General features: G+C 38.2%; 1 protein-coding gene across 1 annotated transcript; it reads right to left on the bottom strand.

Moving 5' to 3' along the window:
• Positions 1-242: 242 nt before the first annotated feature.
• On the bottom strand, positions 243-23161 carry coq8aa (coenzyme Q8A, genome duplicate a). Its single transcript, XM_027022826.3, has 15 exons — positions 22932-23161; positions 19447-19600; positions 18415-18750; positions 17593-17659; positions 14237-14311; positions 10138-10263; positions 7043-7128; positions 6754-6894; positions 6115-6196; positions 5329-5422; positions 4442-4583; positions 3886-3993; positions 3601-3666; positions 2063-2149; positions 243-1979 (listed from the first exon to the last, which is right to left on the bottom strand). Exons 2-15 carry the CDS (start codon positions 19579-19581, stop codon positions 1686-1688), a joined length of 1839 nt encoding a protein of 612 aa, XP_026878627.2. The 5' UTR covers positions 19582-19600; positions 22932-23161; the 3' UTR covers positions 243-1685.
• Positions 23162-24681: the final 1520 nt, after the last annotated feature.

Here is a 24681-nt window from a genome sequence, read left to right as displayed (position 1 = left end):
TCTATATCTATCTATATCTATCTATCTATATCTATATATCTATATATATCTATATATATCTATATATATATCTATATATATATATATATCTATATATATATATCTATATCTATATCTATATCTATCTATCTATATCTATATCTATCTATCTATATCTATATCTATCTATCTATCTATCTATCTATATATATATATATAGAGAGAGAGAGAGAGAGAGAGAGAGAGAGAGAGAGAGAGAGAGAGAGAGAGGGAGGAGAGAAATCAAGAGAGAGAAGAGAGAGAGAAATCACATTCATACATGACAATTTAGAATATACAAATCAACCTAACCTCCATGTTTTTGGACTGTGGGAGTAAAATAGGGACCCCTGAGGAAATCCACACAGGGAGAACATGGAAAACCTAATAGTAATAAATCTAATAATAATAAAAATGTTTATTTTCTGGCCTTTTTGGCCGAGTAGTTATTTAGTCTTTTGTCATCTATACATGAAGTTGGTCGTTAGTAATTCAAAACTGTTTTCCTTTCTTTTGTATCACAATTATTATCTAAATATAGTATTTCTCACTCTCCCTGGAATCTCCCTGGAATCACTGTTTAATTACCAACTACTGCCTTTAGGGAAAATTTGTGTCAGCTACACAGAAAAACCATGAAATAAACAAGCTACTCACTATTACTTTACTTATGCAACATATTGGAAGATAACCATTTTTCCAGGTTCATCCCAGTTTTTAATAAGAATACTGTTGATAGAAATATTAAAAACTTTCTCACCCAAAAAGTTGTAATGTTAGGTCATTATTGTGTTAGTAGTTCATATCTAATTACTACAGGCACATTTAATCATACACAGTCACATCAGGACATGAAAACAAAAATAAACAGATCAAAACAAGCTAGCTACTGGATTTTCAGTTAATGGAATTTTCAGTTAATACAAACCCTGCAGTATAACCTGAACATGAATATCATTTGATTGCTTCTGACTGTGTGACCACACTAAAGTTGCACAGCTGATTAGTTCAAAACATACTCACAATGTATAACAGGGCTACAAAAATATTTTTTGCCAAAACAACTGCTGGCCAACTCTGTGCTGATGGAGTGTGTCTCAAAGTAATAGTAGAGGAACACCTGAAAGGATTAGGGTTTGGGTTATAGGTTGTTGGTAACATTCCAGTGTGTTACATTTTCCTTTTGTAGAACTTAGGCAGCTTGTACTTTTGTGCGATTATCGTACATGTAACAAGAAAAAAGAAAAATATACTGATCTTATGCAAACATATATACACTAAGAGTTCTGGACATGAGCCAAAGGGCCAAAGTGATCTTATAAGCAGGAGATGTGAACTGCTGGCATAATTAGAGTTCAAAAAGTTGCACATTTGCATTTGCAATATTTTATCTTGTCATTCAGTAAAACATCCATAACATGCGTATATTATTCCTCAGGCACATTACAGATCCTCACACTCACTGAATGACAAAAGAGTCAGAGCCAAACCATCATAGGATAATGTACCCAGAACATTAGGGTTATGATTTAGGCTTACAAAATGTAGAGTCATCGCACTTTTTCCATCATTTCTGAGTTGCTGGCAGGCCACAAGAAGCATGCTTCAGCTTTGGCCCACCCAGCTCCTGAAAAACCAGGCTGCAATTGGCTGGGGGCCAGTATCAGTCATGGCTGTGGTCCTCTCTGGTGCTTGCTCCAGTAGTTAGTGTAGGCCTGCTGGAACATGTTCTTGCAGCACAGCTTGGCATGGAGGCGTGAGCAGATGAGGAAGGAGCCTCCCATCTTGCGGTGCAGTGAATATGTCTCCTCAGGGGGTGGGGCCAGACGCTGCCTCAGCATGATGGGAATCAGGCTATGGATGCGCTTAGTGGTGCTCTGTGAGCTGAAGTCGAAGGGCTGGTCTGAGGAAAAGGCCTCGCCCAGAATCATCACTGCATCTACATGGGCATTTTCCATAGCCTATGGCAGAGGATTATATCAGACTGTGGTGCTTGTATTATCTGATTTTCTTCAGACACAAAGTAGAGAGTACATGCTCTTACCTTGGACTCATACCCTGTGAGAAACTTCATGTCTAACGAATGCTTTAGTACGCCTTTTCTGTTCCCATCTGCTGCTGCTTTAATGATCTGTTACAATAAACACTCAGATTCAGATCAAGTTTTATTGTCCATCAAGAAATAGAAATTTGGCATCTTAACAATTCAAACAAAACAAATAAAAACGCTTATCTAATGAATTACAAAATACCTGCACATATGACAAAACGAAGTACTTAGACACACACAGAGACACACACACACAAAGCCCAGAAAGGCATTGGTAAGAACACCAGAGGAGCTAAGCGCCAGCAACTGGTGGATACAGTGCACCGCTTGGATTGATTACAAGAAAGCCTATGATTCAGTGCCCCACACATGGAACCTAGAATGCTTGAGGCGCTATAACATCAACAGAACTCTAAGAGAATTCATTAAGAATTCAATGAGGCTGTGGAAGACAACATTAACTTAAGACCAAAAGCAAGAGTCACCATCGAGTGTGAGATTTACTAAGGAGATGCCCTGTCTCTGCTGCACTTCTGCATAAGCCTGAACCCCTTCAGTAAGATCATCGCAAAGAGGGCTATGGATACCGACTACAGAATGGAGCAACCACCAGCCGCCTCCTGTATATGAATGACATGAACCTGTATGCCAGAAGTGAACGAGACATCAGCTCACTAATCCATCTCACCAGGATATACAGCAATGACATCGGAATGTCATTTGCATTGGATAAGTGTGGTCGTATGGTCATAAGGAGAGGGAAGGTAGTTAAAACTTGAGGTGACTGTACTACCAGAAGGTAATATAACATGATGAGAGCAGCTACCTTGGAATCTCACAGGCAAATGGAAATAATGAAGAGGCCACAAGGAAAGCAGCTACAGTCAAATACCTACAAAGAGTGAGGCAAGTCCTGAGAGGTCAGCAGAATGAACAAGGAAGAACAAGATCTGCGCTATCAACACCCACACTTTACTAGTCATCAGATATCCCACTGGCATAATAAGATGGCCAAAAGAGGAGACAGAAGCCACTGACATCAAGACAAGGAAACTTTGCAACACACAAAGGGTTTCATCCCAAATCCAGCACTGTGAGACTAAGCAGAAGGAGGAGGACCGAGGAATAGCGAGCATCAGAGCCACTATCCAGGATGAAACCACCAAGCTCCATGAGTACACCAGGCAGATGGCCCCAAGTGATAGAATGCTTAGTGTAAACCCCAGACAGCAGAAACCCAAGGTGGATGGGAATGAGGAGGACCAGGAACCAACATGGGTGGATAAACATCTCTACATCTCTCATGGATGAGAGCGGAGAGTAGAGGCCTGTTGGTGTGTCATATTATATATATATATATATATATATATATATATATATATACACATATATATATATATACATATATACATATACACACACACACACACACACACACACACACACACACACAACTGCAAAAATTTACCTGCAGCTCACAATTGAATTCTAATAATAATAATGCTACATATAATGATGATGATCATGCTTACCTCTATATAGACATCTGTAAAGCTCTCATCAAAACCTCGCGTTGCTCCAAAGTCCAGTAATGCAACCTATGCATGGAAGCTTCAATTACTAAACTGGATTAGAGTAATTAGTTTAAAACACTGACCATCGCAAATTCCTCAAAATACTAAATATTGTAACTCCAATAAAATACTGTGTCATACAGCTACAGGTGACATAAGAGGCATATAGACTATAAGAGAATAAAGAATAGTAGTAACTATTTAGCTTAAAGTGAAAAATAAATTAGGCATCAGCCTCTTTACCCGGTGGGTTTGTGGATCATAGAAGAAATTGGACCAGTTGGGGTCTGTCTGCATGTACCGAAACTCAAACAGCTCTCTTAAGCACAGTGTCAAGATGTTCTCACAAATCTAATGAAACAAATATAAAGCAGAGTTTACTGGTGCTGAAAAAGGACTTGATATGGAACCACTAGGTGGCAACACTGCACTAAACTCTACCCTACACACCAGCGGACATGGGAAGAAAGCTGTGAATGTTGGATTTACCTAGTAGCAGAGGAGCAGTCTAGGATAACACATCAAATCAACATCACTGACATAACGTGCAAGAAATTCATAATTTTTCTAGGTTTTTAAGTGATTTATGCTTGATTTTAAAAAATAAAATATGGACTGTATATAACTAATGCACCTACGTATGAAGTACACATGTGGTGCACACTAATGAGCATAATTAAACAGTCTTGACTACAAAATTGCTAATGTGGTAAAGTAAAATATTTAAAAAACCCTTCTTACTGTCCCAGCTAGGAAAGCAGCCCATTTGGGTATTTAAGTAGCACAGCACTGGACACACCTCATTTTTGAGCTCTTGGGAAAGCCCTTCAGCTTGGTCCAGGGGGAAGCCAGAAACCAGCTCGGTGGTGAGGATATGTCTGCTGCTCAGCTCTTCAATCACTTCAGGCACATAGAAGAAAGGGTGACCTTTCAGGAGCTCTCTGCAAAAAGGCCCAGCAGAGGAGAGTTAGGGTTAACCCTAACCATCTTACAGTCAGAGGAGAGTTCCTGGATTGGGCTTTGGAATTGTTTTCGCAATTTCCTGCGTTGGCCTCCAAGTCCGGTGACACTAAATTTTGGTGGAGGAGTAGAAGTAGCTATGTTGCTGAGAAGGCAGCACTTAACTCAAACCCTTCAGGCTATGTGGCATTTGTTCTCTCAAGTCCTGCTCACTCTGGATTTAAGGAGCTGGTGAGGTGACCCAGTGTAGGTAATTTTTTGTACAAGTCCCACCTTATGGGAGTGGATATAACCATACTCCACTTACCCCTTTCCTTGGTGGTAAACCTCATTATTCACCCTCTGGCATAACAGGCTGTGATCTGTAGAAAGGGTCAGTGACTGGGTGGAAGGGATGGCATTTAGTAGGCTTGTCACTGTGTCTTAGATCAGTACCTATATTTACTATGTGACAACATGCAGACACAGTTCCTTTCTGAAACTTGATGCTGGCACAAAAAGGGTGGGCAGCATTTAGCCTAAAGATTTAGCCTAAAGGCAGGTGAGGAAAAGCCCATGTTTGAAGTCAGGGTTAAATGTTGCTACCAGGCAGTTTAGGTAAACAAAAAGCAGATTGTAAGAGAGCCCCCTAATTTCTCATAAAAGTTAAGAAAAAAGTTATTAATATATTATAAGACTGGCAGAACCTAGCTGAGAAAACCCCATGAGTCCTTGTGATTAACTCACTTGAATTTACGGGCACACTTTGCCTCCCTAATATAATCACACTCCAGAGCCAGCTCATGCCGCATCACATCTATCAAGTGCTCCGGGAACAGACCTGCTCAGGCAAACACAGGCACACACGGAAATGAAGATATTAGTGAAAAGGCCACATGAGGAACTTTAAAAATAACTGTGCATCATCTTTAGTAAATGACAGAAACTCTGAAGCAGCACACTGAAACAAACCACCAAACACACCATTTAAAAACCCCTAAATAAACAAAACAATAAACAACAGAATAGAATACAAAAATCATTTATTATCTACAGTATATAAATTGGTTTTGTTCATTCATGGCAATAAAGAATATTCACAACATTCATAACATTTAGAACAACAGTAAAACAACAGCCCATAAATAACATACAATGTAAATGCATTATATGATTACGAGCTTGAGTGGTACAAGCTACTATTTTACTGCCAATGCTCATGAGCTTTCATCTGCCCTTCCCAAACCATGCTGTTATATTATAATATTGAACAAATCAATAAGCAAACATATGTTCTCTCTAGGGTTCTTCTACTACTTAGTGGTGTTTAATCTGACAGCATTGAGCAATTCCAATAGAATGTCTCCCCATAAATCCCATCTTTCACAGCACAACCATTCCTTCACAATACAGGAATGGTTATAGGTTTTAGCTTAACACATCACTAAGTAGTCATAATAAAGGGTCACTATATCTAGAGCATGACCATGACAGAGTACCAGTGGGAAATGTGTAAACAATAAACAACATCACCTTCAGGGAGAGCATTGCTCATGCTAAGGACAATCATCAGGTTGTTCACATCACTGTTTATGCTCTGTGCAACTCCGGGGTACTGCAAAACAAACAAACAAAAATAGAACATACTGCACTACAGACCATGGTATATAAATAAACACAGACAATACTACACAGGACTACTGATTAAGTTATACAGGGCATTGTATTGTGCATTGAATTCATAGAGTAGAACGCTAACTGATATGTTTAAGGGTATTGTCTTAAGTGCGCACTTTTCTTTTAAATTGGTCTTTATGGGCGTTGTCTTAATATGTCCCCAGCTTGGCTATCATCATGCATTGCTGCTTCAGCACAAAACTTGATCTTACAAATATAACAAGTGCAGGTGCATACCTTACATTTTAGCTACACACAAAGTTGCCACAAGCACATAACTGAGGGAAACGAGACATACACTAAAGGAGTCCTATATTCCACTGCATCATGGGCCTTGAGATAAACCTTTCAAAAACAATTTTTACTTTGGGTACTGATTCAGGGTAAACAAAACTGAAAATGCTAATGGTGTCCAATATTAGCATTAATGGAATTTTTGCATCCTATAATTGTTTTTCCTGAAATATTCCTAAAATCCACTGAATAATTTCTCACCTGGATCTTCATGGCAACCTCTCTTCCATCCTTCATTCTGGCCAGATGCACCTGACCAATAGAGGCAGCAGCAAATGGCCTCTCCTCAAACATCTGCAGCTTGTCCCTCCAGTTAGGCCCCAGGTCGCTGTTCAGAACTTTCTGCACATGGGTAGGTGAACAAATATATCGATCAACTTGCAAACAAAAACGAGTATGAACATGAGTATTTTGCAAAGAATGGGCTGAGCAGACCATTGCAGAAGTTTATTTCATCATTTGAGTGGATTTGTGTTCAGGCAGTCCATACCGTCATCTGTTTGATGGGCATGAAGTCTGCACTCTGACGAACCCGTTCAAAAATCTTGGCTAGCTGAGGATTGATAAAAGCATCGTCTAGAGCAAGGAAAAAAAGAGTACAATGAAAAGCAGTGATGCTATACATCTACTAAGGGTAGTGTTCTGAAGGGGCGCACCACAATCAGTTCTGATTAGTGGCCTAAGGTTGGACCCGGACCCTAACCCTAACCTAAACTGTAACCCTAACCCTAGGGTTGGACCCTAACCTTAACCCTAACCCTACCCTAGGGTTGGACCCTAACCCAAAAATCAGGAACCACACTGTAGGTGGTACAGAATAATGCGATCTTCAACATGTTTCAGTCTCATTCCACAAACATCCGTGATTTTATGGATATAGTGTCATGTTTCATTAATTTGTTGACAGATGACATTGATCCCATGAGAATGGTTAATGCCTTTTTAACCAGAAACTGTGGGTCAATATATCCATCCACTGTGCACTAAATGCATGCACTGCTTAAGACATGTCAAGAGGCTTGTTATCTTTCCAGCTATATATAACCATACAGTGAAATGAAATAACATTCCTTCAGGACCATGGTGCAACACAAAAGAACACAATAATCAATAATCACAATAACAAATAGGGCAATGATGACCAGTGCAAGGCACCTAGTAAAGTGGGTGGATGTGCAAAGGAAGTACCATACTGTGACAATGAGCAGTTTCTGCCAGTATACCAATGTAATAACACAGTATTTGTTAAATGGAATGCTTTTTTGTGCATTTTTTCCAGGACTGTATAGATGTTCTTGGGCCTAAAGTTACTGAGGTACTGAGGCATTTTATCTCTTCATTGCTCCACTGGTAATGATAGTGCTCATTTTTAACTATCATGCTGTTCTCTCACATAGTGTTTTGGGTCATATCTTGTGACATCCTGTGTTCGGTCCATACTGTGAGTTTGTTTGGAAGCAGACTGAGAAGGATCTGATTGAGGGTTTCAGCCCCCTTATTTGTACCAGAGTTCGAAAGTCAGTGTTCTTACTTCCTCTAACAACCCATACCAACAGACCAGTCGCACAAGAGTTCATCTGAATCAAACCAAAGCTGAACACACCCTTAGAATACTGATGTAGGATCAGATCCCCTGTATTCCTACAGACATACTTATTAAAATATTAAGGACCAAAAAGATTAACAGCACTCTTAGTTACCAGATGGATTGAATTTTGGTTGTCCATGTTATCAGTATTTAAGGTAAAAGTATAGTGAACAACAAAGAAACAAATAGTAATCTGAAAACAAAATATGGGGGAGTGGCATGTGTAGTGACATCAACCTGTCAGTACAGTGCAATCACATTCCATTCTACGGAGCTCATGCAATGCTAATTTAGGAAAGCAGCGCAGTCAACAAGTTCAGTTTACATGGGCAGCTGAGGTCATGGATAAACACTCATAAGTCTCAAATTAATGATTATATTATATCAAGGTACTGATAACTGGGTTAACCCCAACTCTAGCTGCCTTTGTTGGAGCTGTTGGGAGCCTTCAATGAATCTTTGCACTTCATCCTGCTGGGTTTGTTTTAACTTTACATGACTTCCATTTCTGTCCCTTTGCTTTTACTGTAAGCAGTTTACATGAGCTTTGGATAACTGTGTGCAACAGGCAATCCTTGCAGCACTTCCAAGTGAAAGGTCAGGCTTTTCTGCAATGGTGGTGAGCTTATTTTAAGATTCCCTCATGCCAGGATTGTCACAGTTGCTCCATCGATATATATATATATATATATATATATATATATATATATATATATATATATATATATATATATATATATGCTTTTATCTGACCGTCAGCTTTGCTACTGCCATGCAATCTATAGGTCATGCCTTTGTTTTCTAAAACTCTCCCTTTGTGTCATGATGCTAATAATAAAAACAACAACAACAATAATAATAAAAAATATAGCTGTAAGCAGCAATTCCCAGCACAGTCTCAAGTCTCACAAAGAGCAACGTGGATGCTGAAATCATCCATCCACCATGGACACATGACAATCTGACTTTGTCCACTGTTTCAAGAAGATGTTGTAAAAAAGGTGTTTGAGGTTATGGGACAATGAGATAAAGTATTCTGACGTACTGAAATGCTTTGTTTGAGATGCTAGACAGGTTAAAAACAATAGACAGACAGTGCTATGCTGCTCCTGCAGCTGTTGTGATATGCCTTCCCCTCTATCCAGTCATTAGCACTTTGCATTTAATGTAAAAAGCTGGAGTGTCTGATGATTTACAAACTGGACTGTTCTGCTAATAACCTTCTGAATCTGATACCAATGTATATAATTGTTCTGTCATTACATGTATATCTGTACATTTCTGTGTGAATGTGAACTTTTTCTTGATTTCTGTCCATTTATTTGTTCAATCAAAGGCCCATTATTAAAATGTGAAGTAGGTAATCGCATTGATATGTGATTTTGGATACTATGCAAATTAGCTCAAAATCTAATTTGGCAGAGCTTATGGGTTCTAGATGCTTTTTTGTAGACTGGAAGACTAGTAATCACTGGGGAAAAAATGTTTGTACGTCATATGATGTAGGAGTTATGAACTGGAACGTGTTTGGGTGTGCCATAGCGCCACCTATAGTCTGATCAGGCTGGGGTCTTGCATCTGAGTAGGGGGAGGGACTACTACCTATTGACCAAGTTTCATGTATGTAGGATTTATTGTTTGGTCAGCACGGTTTGTTTTAAGGGAAGAGGAGGTGGAGGAGATGGAGGAGGAGGAGGAGGAGGAGGAGGAGGAGGAGAAGACGACAAAACAGAAACCCTAACAAAAACAAAAGGTTTCCAAAGAGGAAGAAGAAGAAGAAAAAAGAATTAAGAATAAAACAAATGTGAGTGTCACTGTAAAAAATTAATGAATTTAAAACTATTTGATGTATTTTAGTTTAGGCCATTTAGTTGTGGCAATGTGGTCTGCCTAAACTTTGACTAGAATTTCATCACTTAGTACATGGTGCTCACTATATATTTACTCTTCAAAAGATCTATTTGATATTAAATAATTTTTGATGGGTCTTCACTTACCTTGAATACTGAGCATCTGGCCTAGCTTGAGAGCAGCCCCTCGAACCTTGCACAATGTCCTGACGATGCGCTCTGCATTGGCCTCAGACAGGAAGGGACTAGATCCCAGAATGGCCCCTTTGTCTCCTGAGAGGAGAAACAGAGCATGGGTGTAGAACACGGATGTACAGATTTATTGCTCTTGAACATTTTTTTTCTAGTCTTGCTCTATCCTGTGACATCCAACTCTGCCTATTAAGGTTATTAGTTGACTACCTCTGAGTGAAGTTTTGTCTGTGGTGAAATGTTGCAGGGTAACACTACTTTTAAAACTGTCAAATATATTGCTTTTGCCTTTTGTTTGTTTTAAGATTATTTGTGGATTTTTAGTTACTATCAGATTTTCCAGGGGTCTTTCAAGACCTTTATATCTTGTGTCATGTACTGAGGCTAATGTGTTGCTATCAAGCTCATGAGCTTCATAGGTACCTTCATAGGTACATAGGTATCTATGTCAGTCACACATGTATTTGTGACACTTTGTATTTGTATCAGTCTTAATGTATTTTTTTTCCATTTTAATTACTGTTTTGCACCATAATTACCCTCAGGTCCCCATTTATTGTTTTAATTGTGTATTTTTCCCCATTTTTCAAACTGTTTTCTAATAGCTGTTAGTGTAAACAGGAAGAAAGACAAGAACTGGGGCTAAGTGTAAGCCAAGTTTATACATAATAGCCCAACTCTTTTGATAATAAACACGTTTAATTATGCCTTTGTAGTGGACGGCAGATAGCAAGATCAATAAAGTCAACCCTAATTTGCTGAAATCAAATTTGTCCAAGCTTAGTTGAAGTTAGGTAATAACATTTTCAAAATACAACAAACAAAAAATAGACATCTTAAATAGCCTACTAAGTAGATAACATACCCTAGGACTAACCTTGACCCTAGACAAACAGCCCTTCAAGGCTATTTAGGTTTCACAATGTTTACACATCCGAAAGAGAGAGAGAGAGAGAGAGAGAGAGAGAGAGAGAGAGAGAGACAGACAGACAGATAGAGTGCATCCAGAAAATATTCACAGCAGTTCACTTTTTGTTATGTTATAGCCTTACTCCAAAATTGATTAAATTTATTTTTCCCCTCAAAATTCTACACACAATACCCCATAATGATAAAGTGAAAAAAGTTTGTTTGGAATTTTTGCAAATGTATTAAAAAAAAAAAAATCACATGTACATAAGTATTCACAGCCTTTGCTCAATACTTTGTTGAAGCACCTTTGGCAGCAATTACAGGCTCATTTCTTTTTGAATATGATGCTACAAGCTAGGCACACCTATTTTGGGCAGTTTCTCCCATTCCTCTTTGCAGAACCTCTCAAGCTCCATTAGATTGGATGGGGAGCGTCGGGGCACAGTCATTTTCAGATCTCTCCAGAGATATTCAATCTGGTTCAAGTCTGGGCTCTGGCTGGGCCACTCAAGAACATTCACAGAGTTGTCCCGAAGCCACTCCTTTGTTATCTTAGCTGTGTGCTTAGGGTCACTGTCCTGTTGGAAGATGAACCTTCGCCCCAGTCTGAGGGCCAGAGCGCTCTGAAGCAGGTTTTCTTCAAGGATGTCTCTGTACATTGCTGCATTCATCTTTCCCTTGACCCTGACTAATCTCCCAGTTCCTGCTGTCGAAAAACAACCCCACAGCATGATTCTGCCACCACCATGCTTCACTGTAGGGATGGTATTGGCCAGGTGACGAGCGGTGCCTGGTTTCCTCCAGACATGATGCTTGGCATTCAGGCCAATGAGTTCAATCTTTGTTTCATCAGACCAGAGAATTTTGCTTCTCATGGTCTGAGAGTCCTTCAGGTGCCTTTTGGCAAACTCCAAGCGGGCTATCTTGTGCCTTTTATTGAGGAGTGGCTTCTGTCTGGCCACTCTATCATACAGGCCTGACTGGTGCTGCAGAAATGGTTGTCCTGAATTCCCAGATCATAGATTTAATGTACTCTCTCTGACAGAAACGTGGATCAGGCCTAATGAGTACACATCTTTAAATGAAGTGTGTCTTTCTGGCTACAGCTATGTACATCGCCCTCATATAACTGGATGTGGTGGGGCACTGCAGTTATTTATAGTGACATATACATCTAAGATGTACAATGTAGCCAGCGATAAGCAGGTCACCCAGCCTCTTTCACTAATTGGATTGGTAGTTTGCAGATTTCCCTTCTAGTCTATTCACTCTAATAGAAAGAGCCATTATTGTTGGTGATTTCAGTATTCACTGAGTGTCCAAGACCCTTTTTGTGAGATTGGCCTTTAGCTCTTTAGAAGAATCAACTGGTTTCACCCAATGTATAAGAGAACCCCCCCCACACACACACTGGTGGACATATGCTTGATTTAGTACTGACATATGGTGTAGACATAGAGAATGTCGTCATATTACCCCAGGCTGATGCCACCTCAGACCATTCCCTCATTTCATTCAAACTGCATATGAGCCACAATACAGTAACCTCCTCTTGCTACCACACCAGACGGACAAGCACGTTAACCACTGCATCTACATTTATTGCAAATCTCCCAAACTTATCATTTGTGACTGGGATACCCTCAAACCCCACAGAACTTGATCAAATGACTGAATGCTTAGAATCAGTATCTTGCTGCACTCTCAATGATTTTGCTCCACTTAAGAATAAAAAATTGGGGACAAAAAATTAGTACCTTAGTATAATGATCACATTCCCAATTTAAAACAGAACACTCAAAAGATAGAACATAAACGGTCCCACACTAAACTTGTAGTCTTCCAGTTCACATGGAAGGAGAGCTTTCTCAAGTATAGAAAGGCACTTATTACTGCTCAAACATCTTCTCACAACCTTAACAAAAAATAAAAATAATCCTAGATTTTCTTTTAGTACAACTGCCCATCTAACTAGGAAGAAAACTGACACCAAAGCTCAGATTACATCACATAGTAGTAATGAATTCCTGAATTTACTTAGACATCTGAACCACCAAGCCAAAAAAACCTTTATACCTTTTCAACAGCCTGAACCTGCATCTTCCACCTGCTTACTAGATTGGCTGCCCACACACTTTCTTCAAGAAATCGAACCTGATTGAAGCTTTACTAAATTTAAACTCCTCCTTGAACATTGGCCACATACCTAAAATCATTCAAAAAAAAATCAAAAAAATCTAACCTAGACCCATGTACGCAAACTACAGGCCGATATCAAACTTTCCCTTTATTTCCAAGATCCTAGAAAAAGCTCAGCAGCTAAGATCATACCTGAATCAGAACCAGATATATGAAGTCTTTCAGTCAGGGTTTAGGCCTCATCATAGTACAGAGATAGCACTGATTAAAGTAGTTAATGACCTGTTGTTGGCTTCTGATCAGCAGCATTTGACACCATAGGTCACAACATTTTTATTGATAGACTCAAAAATGTTATTGGGATTAGGGGAATCGCCCTTAACTGGTTTAAATCTTATTCAGCCATTTACTATCAGTTTGTCAATATAAATGAAGACATTTTAGCTATGGTGTCCCACAAGGATCTGTTCAACAACATGCGAGAGCCTGTTTTTGACATTGTGATGACCTGCAAAATACACATGGAATTTACTTTTGTGTGTGTGGTTTAGGGTTTTGACTACATTCAAACCTGCATGGGTAAAATAGGCATTCCTGTCCCAAGCTTCTCTGTAATTATTATGAGACAATGGCTAAGGTCTACATTAAGATAGACCCTCTAACCATGACAATGTCCAAATTAGGACTCCATCGGGAAAGGTCAGCTCAACAAATACTCTGTTCCAGTTATTTCCCAACAGCTGCAGATATCATGGGCAATAAAGAGAGGCCTATGATTTAGCTGTCTCTGAATGAGCTGGACTGATCCACTTTATGGTTTTAAAGAAGTAAACTGTGGGTTTAACAGCAATAAAATCCTGACAATTCAATGATTACCAATTTTGTTAAATAACATATTAGAAGCATAAAGAAATATAAAGCTATTAAGAAACACATTTCAAACAAGATGTTAATATAAAACACTGACTGACAAGCAGAAAGGAAAGAGCACAAAAATTCTTACCGTTCTTTTCCTCTGAACGAAGGCTTTTCTTGGCCACCTCAGCTAATGCTCCAATGCCGAGTCCTACCGCCAGACCTGGAAAACAAAAAGGCAGAAGAAAATCTCTGCACACCTTATGGGCACATTAAACACTCACTATGATCTCAGTAATCTCTACACACCTGTGCACTGTAAAAACTCAAAATATTCCCAATAATCGCTACACACTTCCTGTGCATTGTAAACACTCACTATAGTCTTAATAATATTCACTATACATTTCTTTACAGCAAGTTATACTACAAACAAATATACTACAAACAGTACACTACGAACAGTAAGACTGTTTTAAAATCAAACGCAAAATAGAGACATTTAGGGGGGAAAAAAACAAATTCCTTCGACTTTCTCCCAATTTTGTTGTATCCAGTTCCCAATATGTCTCTGCACAGTATGCCCTGTAAAACTGATCAGATATGATCCTGTATGTGTCTATCACCACCATCTTCTGTTGCTGTAAAACAAGCATTTTAAGTTATTGGACTAAAGTTTCACCACATTTACCCAGCAACATGCCAACATATATTTTTGTACATACATAGAATATATATATTTATCTGCATATATATATTTTTCTCTATGCACCCGTTTCCCTTCCTCAGTTTGGACAGAGCACTCTCCACCATTTCACTGCGCGTTATACTGTGTATGACTATGTATGTGACGAATAAACCGAACTTGAACTTGAACTTGAACATTACCCATGCACCCTCAGATTAATGGAGATCAACTTCTCAAACTACTAATAACTGAATTTTGCTGGTCTACTGCATTGCTGTGCATGGCTCATGAATGAGAGTTTACAGCCTTGCAATGCTCTAGATAATTGACTGGTGTTATTACTCGCAGGAAAGCAGCTTGCAATATATAGGAATTGAAAAGGAAAACCAATTACCGTATAATACAACAATGAGAATATAGCAAAAACTGCAGTTGAAAAGCTGAAATTCCACCAATAATAGTGCTTGTCAGCACATTGTCCTGGTTTATAGCATTAAAAACAATGTTTCTGCAGCTTCACAGACAGTTGCATGTTATGTAACAATCCTGGTTTGTGAAATGTAGGAGGAGCTGAAAGTAAGTTGTGAACCAGGCAGACTCTGTACATTCCAGTCAAATACACAACGTGAAAGTAGCATATTTAAAGTAGTCTTCATGTTTTGGCACATGGAGTCCTGGTTTAGTAGTTGGTGGGTTTTAAATTTTGGGTCCCTTCTTGTGTTTGTGAATAGGCTACTGGTGTTCTGGACACCTCTTGTGAATGATTAAACCATCTGCCCTTTCTTTAGTCCTGATAGGAGAGTTTAAAATAAAGTTATTTGAACAAACATATAACCATGTCTGACTAGCAAACATCAAATTATAGTTATGGCACTGGGCCCCTTTCCCAAAATTATAGTAGCACTAACATCTTAAATGAGAGAGAGTTCAGTGTAATACTGGCTCTGGCATCCCCTACTATGTTTACATGTTTTGCATACTCTTGTATGTTCTGTACAGGTAAAACATAGATGCCTACACAAAGATATATTGTGTATAAACAACTGTTATGAACATTATTATTTCTTACATGAGGTTTGGATATTTTACATTCCTTTCCTCAAATCAAGAAATTCTTGCTCAAATTCAACACAAACCTTCTAGCATCTGCAGCCTGTGAGAGACTTTATTTATGTCAGACTCCTGTTGACCGTAAAACGATCAAGAATTCACTACATCTTGAAAGCCAACTGCTTTTAAAACTTAACAAGTGCTAGGTGATAGATGCAAGAATGTAAATTTTCTACAACTTATACTTCAGTAAACATCTTCAAGCTGTGACTGCAAGAAAAGTTTTTGAAAATGTGTTCAGTATTGTTAAATAGGTATATGGCATTTGTTTTGAAAGCTGTGTTGTAAAAAGAAACTGACTGCAGAAAAGGTTTTTGTTCACCTTGCATATAAAATCATGAGCATAAATCCAAGAATAAGTCTGAACCTACTATACTAGTATTTCTTGCGGGTCTCATATGTGTAGCGGTTTTATTTGTGTTGTTTCTTAAAGATTTAAATTGATTTGGTGTTTGTATATGCTGCAGCACTGCTGCCTAAATAAGGCTGTGATTTTTCTTTGATTTTTGCTGTTCTGATTATTAAATGAGATCCAATGAAGTAACTCACTATTTAAGTGGTCTTTTTAATATATACTTTCTTTTACTTGCGTAATAATTTAAAGGACTAATATTTTACTTCTACTTGAGTAATTATTATTTTAACGTAACAGTACTTTTACTTGAGTACAGATTTTGGCTTTTTTTACCCAACTCTGTTTATCAATTAGATCATGTTCAAAGGTGATTCTCTGTATTGAGCATTTCGCATTAGCGACAGTTGAGGGATTTTAGGAACTGCTATATACATGCTAGTAACTAGTTGTTTCCGAATCTTTTTGCATTGCTGCCTACTCAGTTTTAGTAATCTCAGGTATATGTTTAGCTTTTGGCCAATTTGATTTATTTTTCTGGTAGTACAGAGTGGTTGCCTTTATTTTGAGTTTGGGTTTGTCTTTGTCTATTGGAAAGGGAGTTAGTGTAGGATTGAACTTTACTTTGTTAAAGTTTAGGTTATGTTTGTTTTTTCTTTGTTCATTATCTTGGTGATAACCACTCGAAGTTAAACCAGTTTTTTTTTTTATGTTAATTTGTTTGTAAATATGCCTGCATATTCTTATCTTGGTAACTTCTGTTGCTTTGCTTCTTTGTTTGTTTTTCATTCTAATCAAGCCATTAATTCATACTGTTGCAGTCATATCACCTTGACTAGGCCAAAACAGTAGTGCACCTTAATATCACTGTACAGTATATATTGTACAATGACAAAGAAATCTAAATGTAAAATCTAAATCTTATCTGCATACCCAGTTGAACTGGAGAGAGTACACCTGTGGACTGCATTTGGGTAGATAATTTAAGAAAATCTAAGTATAAGGCAATGATGTTTGAAGTTTACCAGCTTACTACACTAGTCCAGGGACAGACCCAGTAACTTCATAAAAAACATACTACACTAGTTCAGGGACAGACCCAGACAGTGGGCATTATCTCTCAGACAGAATTAATTGTGCCGACATATGCAGCAGCTGGATCAAATAATTCACATGAAAGAATATCAATAAATATATGCATAATGGCTAACTCATACTTATTAAGACATCATTCATAATGATGGGTGACATCATATTGTGTAACGTTACAAAGTGCAGAAAAGCTAGAAAAGACATACCACTGTTGCTGTAGTAACCATCATTTGGTTTCAGATAGGTTGGAAATTTGCCCTACCTCCAAAATTTGCCAGTCTTCCCAGTCGCGTTACAGGGACTTTCCTCTCTCTTGCTCTTTCACTCAGCTTTAAAAAAAAAAATCCATACTATATAATAAAGTAAGTGAATACATTTCCATCTTCCTCAGGATATAGCATAACTTAGTATACTTGAGTTAAAACATTTTAAAAAACTGTATTCCATCGCAATATTCAATTAAACAAAATCACAAATTGTCCATTATTGCAGGTTTGTGCCAACCAAGTCAAATAATCTTCTTTGATGTCAAGATGTACAGTTGCAATCAGAAATATTCAAATCCCTAAGAAAATAGGATTTATAAATGTACATTTTTATGCAGATCTAGATTCTGCTTTAAATCAGATCTTCATGAATTGAATGATATAGCAAATGAACACAAAATTGCAAAAAAAATGCATGTCCATCACACAAACTTATTTACCACAGAAACAAGAAAAAATTTTAAAATATGCTCTATAAATATAAATGAAATTAAATATATCATCAAGATTGCTTGTATGCATCAACAAATACTATTTCACTGTTTACTGAGACTTATTGTTATATATTTTCATTCGATTCTATACACATGACCATAATACCTTTTTCAGTTAAGGGGGGTTGAAAATTTCCAATTGCAACTGAACCTCTCTTCTGCTTTTTACAATTGTACATCTGGCAAACTCAGTCCATGTTAAAGTGCAAAACCAAACTGCTTAATCCTTGCAAATTCCTCCATCATAGCATATCTCCAAGGAGAAGAACCATTTATTAAATGGTCTCTCATGGGTGACAGTGTTGAGTGGTCTGGCTTCTGTACCATTTGTTTATGCGGTTTGGTACTGCCCCGCTTGGTCTCCCTGGCTTTGTCAATGTCCTCGGCTGTAAGGCCACCCATGGGAGAGTGGTCCTGATGGTAGGAGCGACTCCCTGTGAACTGCTTGCTAGGGTCCTTGTAGCCCTTGAAAAGCTCAGATTTGCCTGGTGGCTGGCCGCATGTCCTGGTTGTACCTTTGCTGGTGTCCCTGAGATCATCATCAGCAGCAGAGCTCGTGTGATCTATACCCTCAAAGCTGTCCTCCTTGGCACAAAAATCATACTTCGCGTCCACATCTGCATCAAAGTTTGGCATACTTGGCGGCTGACCTGTAAACTCCTACAGCCAATAGAGATCAAAAGGAGAGGTTTCTTTACAGGAATACTTCAAGCCAACATCATGCTCTGGCTAAAACAGAGAGTTATCATTATTTTATGACCATTACACCAACTGGCCCTACTAGCTTCCAGTCTTTTTTAGCAGGGTTTGTATTAGTGGATAAACTGTTCTTTCCATAATGGTTTGCTGTAATTTCATGGGATTTCAATAATTTAATTAAGCATTATACCAGCAGGACAGTAAGCTCCCATATACACATACTCTATCCTCATAAGTGAATTTTTATTTTTATATTTCTTTGTATTTCCCTACATTAGATCATACTTTTGAAGTACTGAAACAATTTAGTTGCAGTCTAATACCACAAGACACTAGAGAACTCTACAGAAGGAAAATGCAAAGAATTTGCTCCAAAGATGTGATGATTAACTCTATTGCGCAAAACTTCTAATGATCATATATGCAAATTTATCATCTCATTGCTGACAGCAGTCCTTTACCTACAGGAAACCTCTATTATGTTGCCACCTTTTGAGGTTCTATAGCCCAGGAGAGATACAAGCAGCAGGTGACACTACCTGGGCAGAGTACAATGCTTCAAGAGATTATGGAACCGTGGCTAAGAATACACAATGGCTGGTGGGGACCAGGTTATTGCATGCATAGTTCAAGTGCACTGTGTGGAGTGACACACACCTGTATCTTCTGCATGGTTGAGCTTACGCTCTGTGCCACAGTTTCTCCGCTGCGCAGTGTACTGGTCTGAGTCTTAATCACTGCCTGGCTCAGCTTGGCCAAGCCCCTCATTAGCAACAGCATGTCCGCTGCCATGGTGTGCACTCCCTCAGACCTGGGAGAGAAAACGGAGTCAGTGAGTAGTCAGACATGAGTCAAAAACGTTATGCTGGTCACCCTGTGGAAAAGTACTCGTGGTCGTAATGGATGACAGAAATAAGGTATCAGCTATTTGTATCAGCAAATGGCACTGATGGCTAAATGGAGGGGATCATTAGCATATAAGGCATTTCTTTTCACAAGGTCAATGAAGGCCACTACATCTTCTGATAAATGCAACACTTTTGTTAAAGAAAACAGGAACAAACAAAAGATGTGAGCAAGGCTATTCAAAAAAGGTTTAAACCTACTGTCTTAGGGGAAGCACCCTTCAAAAAAAATCTGAAAAAAAGCTGAAAGAAAATATAATGGCATATGATCCAGCCTAGCAGTCTCTGCTCAGTCTGACAGATCAACAGTTCTGGAACGTGAGCAAAACACAGCTGTTATCTCTGCTCCACCCCAATGAAGGTTAAACATTTCATGCTGAGACTGGTCATATCCTTACTAAGCGACTGACACGGCCACTCAAAAGCACAGAGATAAGACTGGGGCCTACTACCCACCCCTACATTAAACTGTTATTTGCAATGTCTGACATCTTGTGCGCACTAAGTACCACTGGAACCAACACATTTGTTGGTGACAGTCTCAAGTCTATATAATGTGTAAAGACCTCTACTTACAATTGTTAATAATGGCCATATTAAAGAAAACCCTAGGTACTGTTTTAAGTTCATACTTTGCTGGGGTTAAGAAGAATTGGTGGGAGATGGAAAAGGATATTAAAAAATAACAATAAATAAAACAGCACATTGAAAAGCTTGACTGTACTTCCAGACTTTAGATGTGTTCCAGTTCCTGACGTATGTTGGCCTGCCTTGAGACAGTCTTTGGGGGTGAGACTTGGGTGGCTATGTTTACTGATCACAGATTTGAACCACACTGCTTCCAACATTAGGAAAGCTGTAATAGAGGTGCATTGGCCAACACTGTCCTGAACACAGGAAATAAGATCAGCATGCACTGAATGAATGATGTTATTCAACACTGGAGACCTTCATCAAGGATCACCTCTTCTTTTTCAAACCTCAATAAAGGCAATAAAATATTATTTTTTAAGATACAGACATGCGTTCTGAGTTTGTGTATGTGTGTTTTAGGGATTATTTAGGCTTGAGACTCTCTGTGTGAATTCATCAATGTGGCCAGACCAGATTAACTCAATAAGAATGAGGTTCTGTATCTGATCAATACTATGCCTGCACTGCAACCCTGATCTGCACATTTTTGTTGGTGATGGTCATCTTTTATTTACCAGACATATCTTTTAAATGCTCCTCATTCCCTCACAACAATGTTTTAGGCAGGAGGCACTGAGCATTAAAAGTAATATCTCATTAAAAAAAAGGAATTAAATGACTTTTTATTAAAATAACATAAAAGTAGCCCATGGGTCCCTAGGACCAGTACAGTTAAATAAAAAACAGTGGTTTTGTAGCTACTAGCCATTTCAGCTGTGCAGTCACACAGGCCACACATATCTTACTGTGTCACCTTGTACAGAAAAGGAGATGAAGGGGGCGAATGTGACAAGGAACTGCCTCTAAGGCAGAAACAAACTAGTATCCAGAGGTCATGCTAACTAAGGGCACACAGTACATTAAAAGCCAATCAGTGCCCAGAGGTCATGCTAACTAAGGGCACACAGTACATTAATAGCCAATCGGGGAGTCTGTGGTGGATAAACGCCCCTCTGTTTCCTGTTCAAATACAACCAGATTAGTTTATTTGTACTCCTAGCCCCAGATACAGTGGTTTATAAAGTCACTATTATCAAGTGTTGATAATACTGCACTTACTCAAAAACAGGAAAGAGGGCTGCAAAGTTCCACCATAACAAAAATTCCAAATTTTTTTCCCCTCCCCAAAATAAATAAATCAATGTCTGTAACGTAATGCAAAAAAGACAACTACACTCATACTGTATATGTGCCAGGGTCAGTTACAGCCACACTTCCTGTGTGTGTCAGAAACATCTTTGTGCTAGTTCAGATTTCTTCCTTTACATTTAATCCCTGCAAAACATCTTTTCCTACCCCATTATGGGCTAATATAGATCTTACAAACAATAAAAAGTGTTTTAAAACATTTTTCTTTAGGTTATATAATTTATTCCCATATGACAATCATAGGAAAATCAGTTCAAAATTAACTAATTCTTGTTTCTAGAGCTTTGACCATTAATTAGCAGAAAACGATCAGATAGCAGATAAACCCATTAGATAGCAGAAACCCATCAAGTCATAACTTATGAGGCAGAGTTTACCCCTTAATATAAGGAGTTAAACACTTAACCTTTATCTAGCGGTTACCTTTTTGCAACTGCAAAAACATTACTTCTAATTTTTTCGAGTGACTAACATTTGCACTGACATATTTTTCCATTATATAAACAGAAGCTTCTGTATCTCTTAAATAGAGTATGCCAACAGTATTCTGAGTGTTGTCATACAAAACAGCATGCAGTCAGGCATGCCGCAATTGTTTCTTCAATCTGCCTAGTAACTTCTACAACACCATACAAACATTCCACAACACTTTTATGGCAGTCTGAGACCAAGAGCAAAGGTTTTAAAACCTTTAAAACAAACAAACAAACAAAAAAAACTATGAGAGCTAAAACCTCTAGTTGTAGCCTATATTATACCATATTAATGTATCCTGTGAACGTGCAGGAATCAGCTCTGCACATGTCCTTTTTATTATACATTACACAGTACAATCATATATACAGTTACACTGAAGGGTATGCGTGAGTGGGTTATTCAATAACAGCACGTCCTGAATATGTGCATAAAGGAAGTGATAGTTTACGTATAACTACGTACACGCCTTGGACACGTGGCCAGCTATCTGTAGCCACCATATTAGTTGCAAATATTTTCAGACAGGTTTGTCTGATAATTGCTTGCATTAGCTAAGATCTCAGTGAATGAACTTCGGACATGTATACATGCAAAGTTTTAGAGGACTAAGCAGAAATAAACACAGATTTGCAAAGGTTACACGTTTACTTATAAATCCAATCACTGACGTGCAACACTTTACAGAAGAAAGTAGTCGGTATTAGCCCTGAACGTAAGACGGCAATTTAAGGTTAGCTAACTAGCATGTTAGCTAAAGGACGTGTCTCTGCTTAGTGCGTGGACAAACATGCTTTCCTAACTTTAGCTACCTTCTTTCATTCTATTTCCTTTCGAACAATTACTTACATCATCGCTCAATAACGGTATACATATCTGAAATAATGTATGCATAATAGATGCAAAAAAACAGACATTTACCTCCACGATTTGCCAATTTTAGCTACGTTTTCGTCTGCGCGTTGCCTTTCTGTGGGTGATTTGGTACCATGAGGGAGGACATCGATGTTTACCAACTCCTGACTGTGAGTCCCAGTTCCGCTCACACGCCGTCTGCTATTGGTCGCTTCTTACCTGCCAACGTAATTCCTCGACTGCAATTGGTTCGTTAAGTGCAAGTATGCTGTAGGCCTCATTCTCATTGTTATAAAACGAGTCATAAAACCAATAAAAATGAATTGTGACACTTAAAGGGCACGACTTACTGCTGGCCGAATCGTATATGTGTACAGCGGGGACAGTGCGAAAGAAACCTACTTCCGACTCGATGTGGCCTTAAACTACGTATCCCAGCAGTCTACACCATGAGCCAACATTTCTGCGGGAAAATTCTCGTCATGAGAAATACATTTGGCAATGTGATATTTTTATCCTGCATTCAGCTTGTAGGAGGCTATGATTGTTCCGTGATTAAAATAAATACATAATAAGGAAGTATGTACTGACCACTTTGTTGCTCCATTAACTCGGGGTTAGGGTTAGGGGTTTATTTAATTATTGAATAATTTGTACTCCATTTCAGTAGCTATTTTATTTTATACATGGTTGGATTAAATATTCTCGGCCTGTATTTAATCATCAATTTATGTTGTGATTAAATAATATTGATAAAGTGAATTAAACATTTTATCAATGTATTGTTTTGAATTATACCATTGACTCTGCTAAGAAAATATTGTATGCCTTAAGCAAAAATGTAAACAAAATATGATTTACATTTTTAAAATATTTGAATTTATGCAAAGAGCAATTTGAAGTTCAAGAAAATCTCATCTTGTTACTGTGTAACCTACACTAACTTGGACTCAAGTTGGACACCCAATTTGCAAACCTTATTCAGTTTATGATCAGAAACTTCCTGAATTCAAAAAGGGAAAACTAAACACAAAAGCAGCAGTAATGTTTAGTTTCCGGACTTGGATTCCTAACTATTTACTCTGCTGCCATCTGCTGGTAGAAATGAGCTAAAAGTAGTACTAGTCTGTTAGCTCATCCAAATGTCGCTTCTCGGTTAGTGCTGAATTATGAAATTTTGCTGTCCAACAGGGGGCGCACATGTTCTATGGAATATGGAATGGAATCTTCTCAGTATATGTTTGATTAAAGCACATGCTGTGTTCCATAGAAAGTTGAAAATGTCCACTCCAATTGTGTGTTTATTTGGAATGTTTCTCTAAATCGTTTGTTTATATATGAAGGAACAGTAGTGAGTGGTTACCTCAATAGGATTGCTGATTACTTAATTCCATTTGCTGATTGTAGATCCTGCCCTGCTGTGTTTGGAAAGGTGGTCACCACTTACCTGGAAAAGAGCACACCTTGAATAAAAAATGATTAAACGTTTATATTGCACTTGAATACAAAAAACATGCATAAGGTTTCTTCCTCACAATCCCAAATCAAATATTATTACATATTATTAAAATTTATATCAATAGAAAAAATATTGGGTACTCTGTACTTCACGTGTGTGTGTGTGTGTGTGTGTGTGTGTGTGTGTTTAGTGAAGTACAGAGTACCCAATATTTTTTATGCGTGTGTTTATATATACATTTATTTTACATTGCCTAAAATTGTTTTTCTTTGTTGTCAATTTTTCTTTCTCCTCTCTCTCTCTCTCTCTCTCTCTCTCTCTCTCTCTCACTCATATTCTTTCTTTTTTTATTTCTCA

The sequence above is a fragment of the Electrophorus electricus genome, chromosome 7 (genome assembly GCF_041902795.1).
Source record: "Electrophorus electricus isolate QZ-2024a chromosome 7, ASM4190279v1, whole genome shotgun sequence".
Classification (NCBI taxonomy): Eukaryota; Metazoa; Chordata; class Actinopteri; order Gymnotiformes; family Gymnotidae; genus Electrophorus; species Electrophorus electricus.
This window is presented reverse-complemented; position numbering and strand designations above follow the sequence as displayed.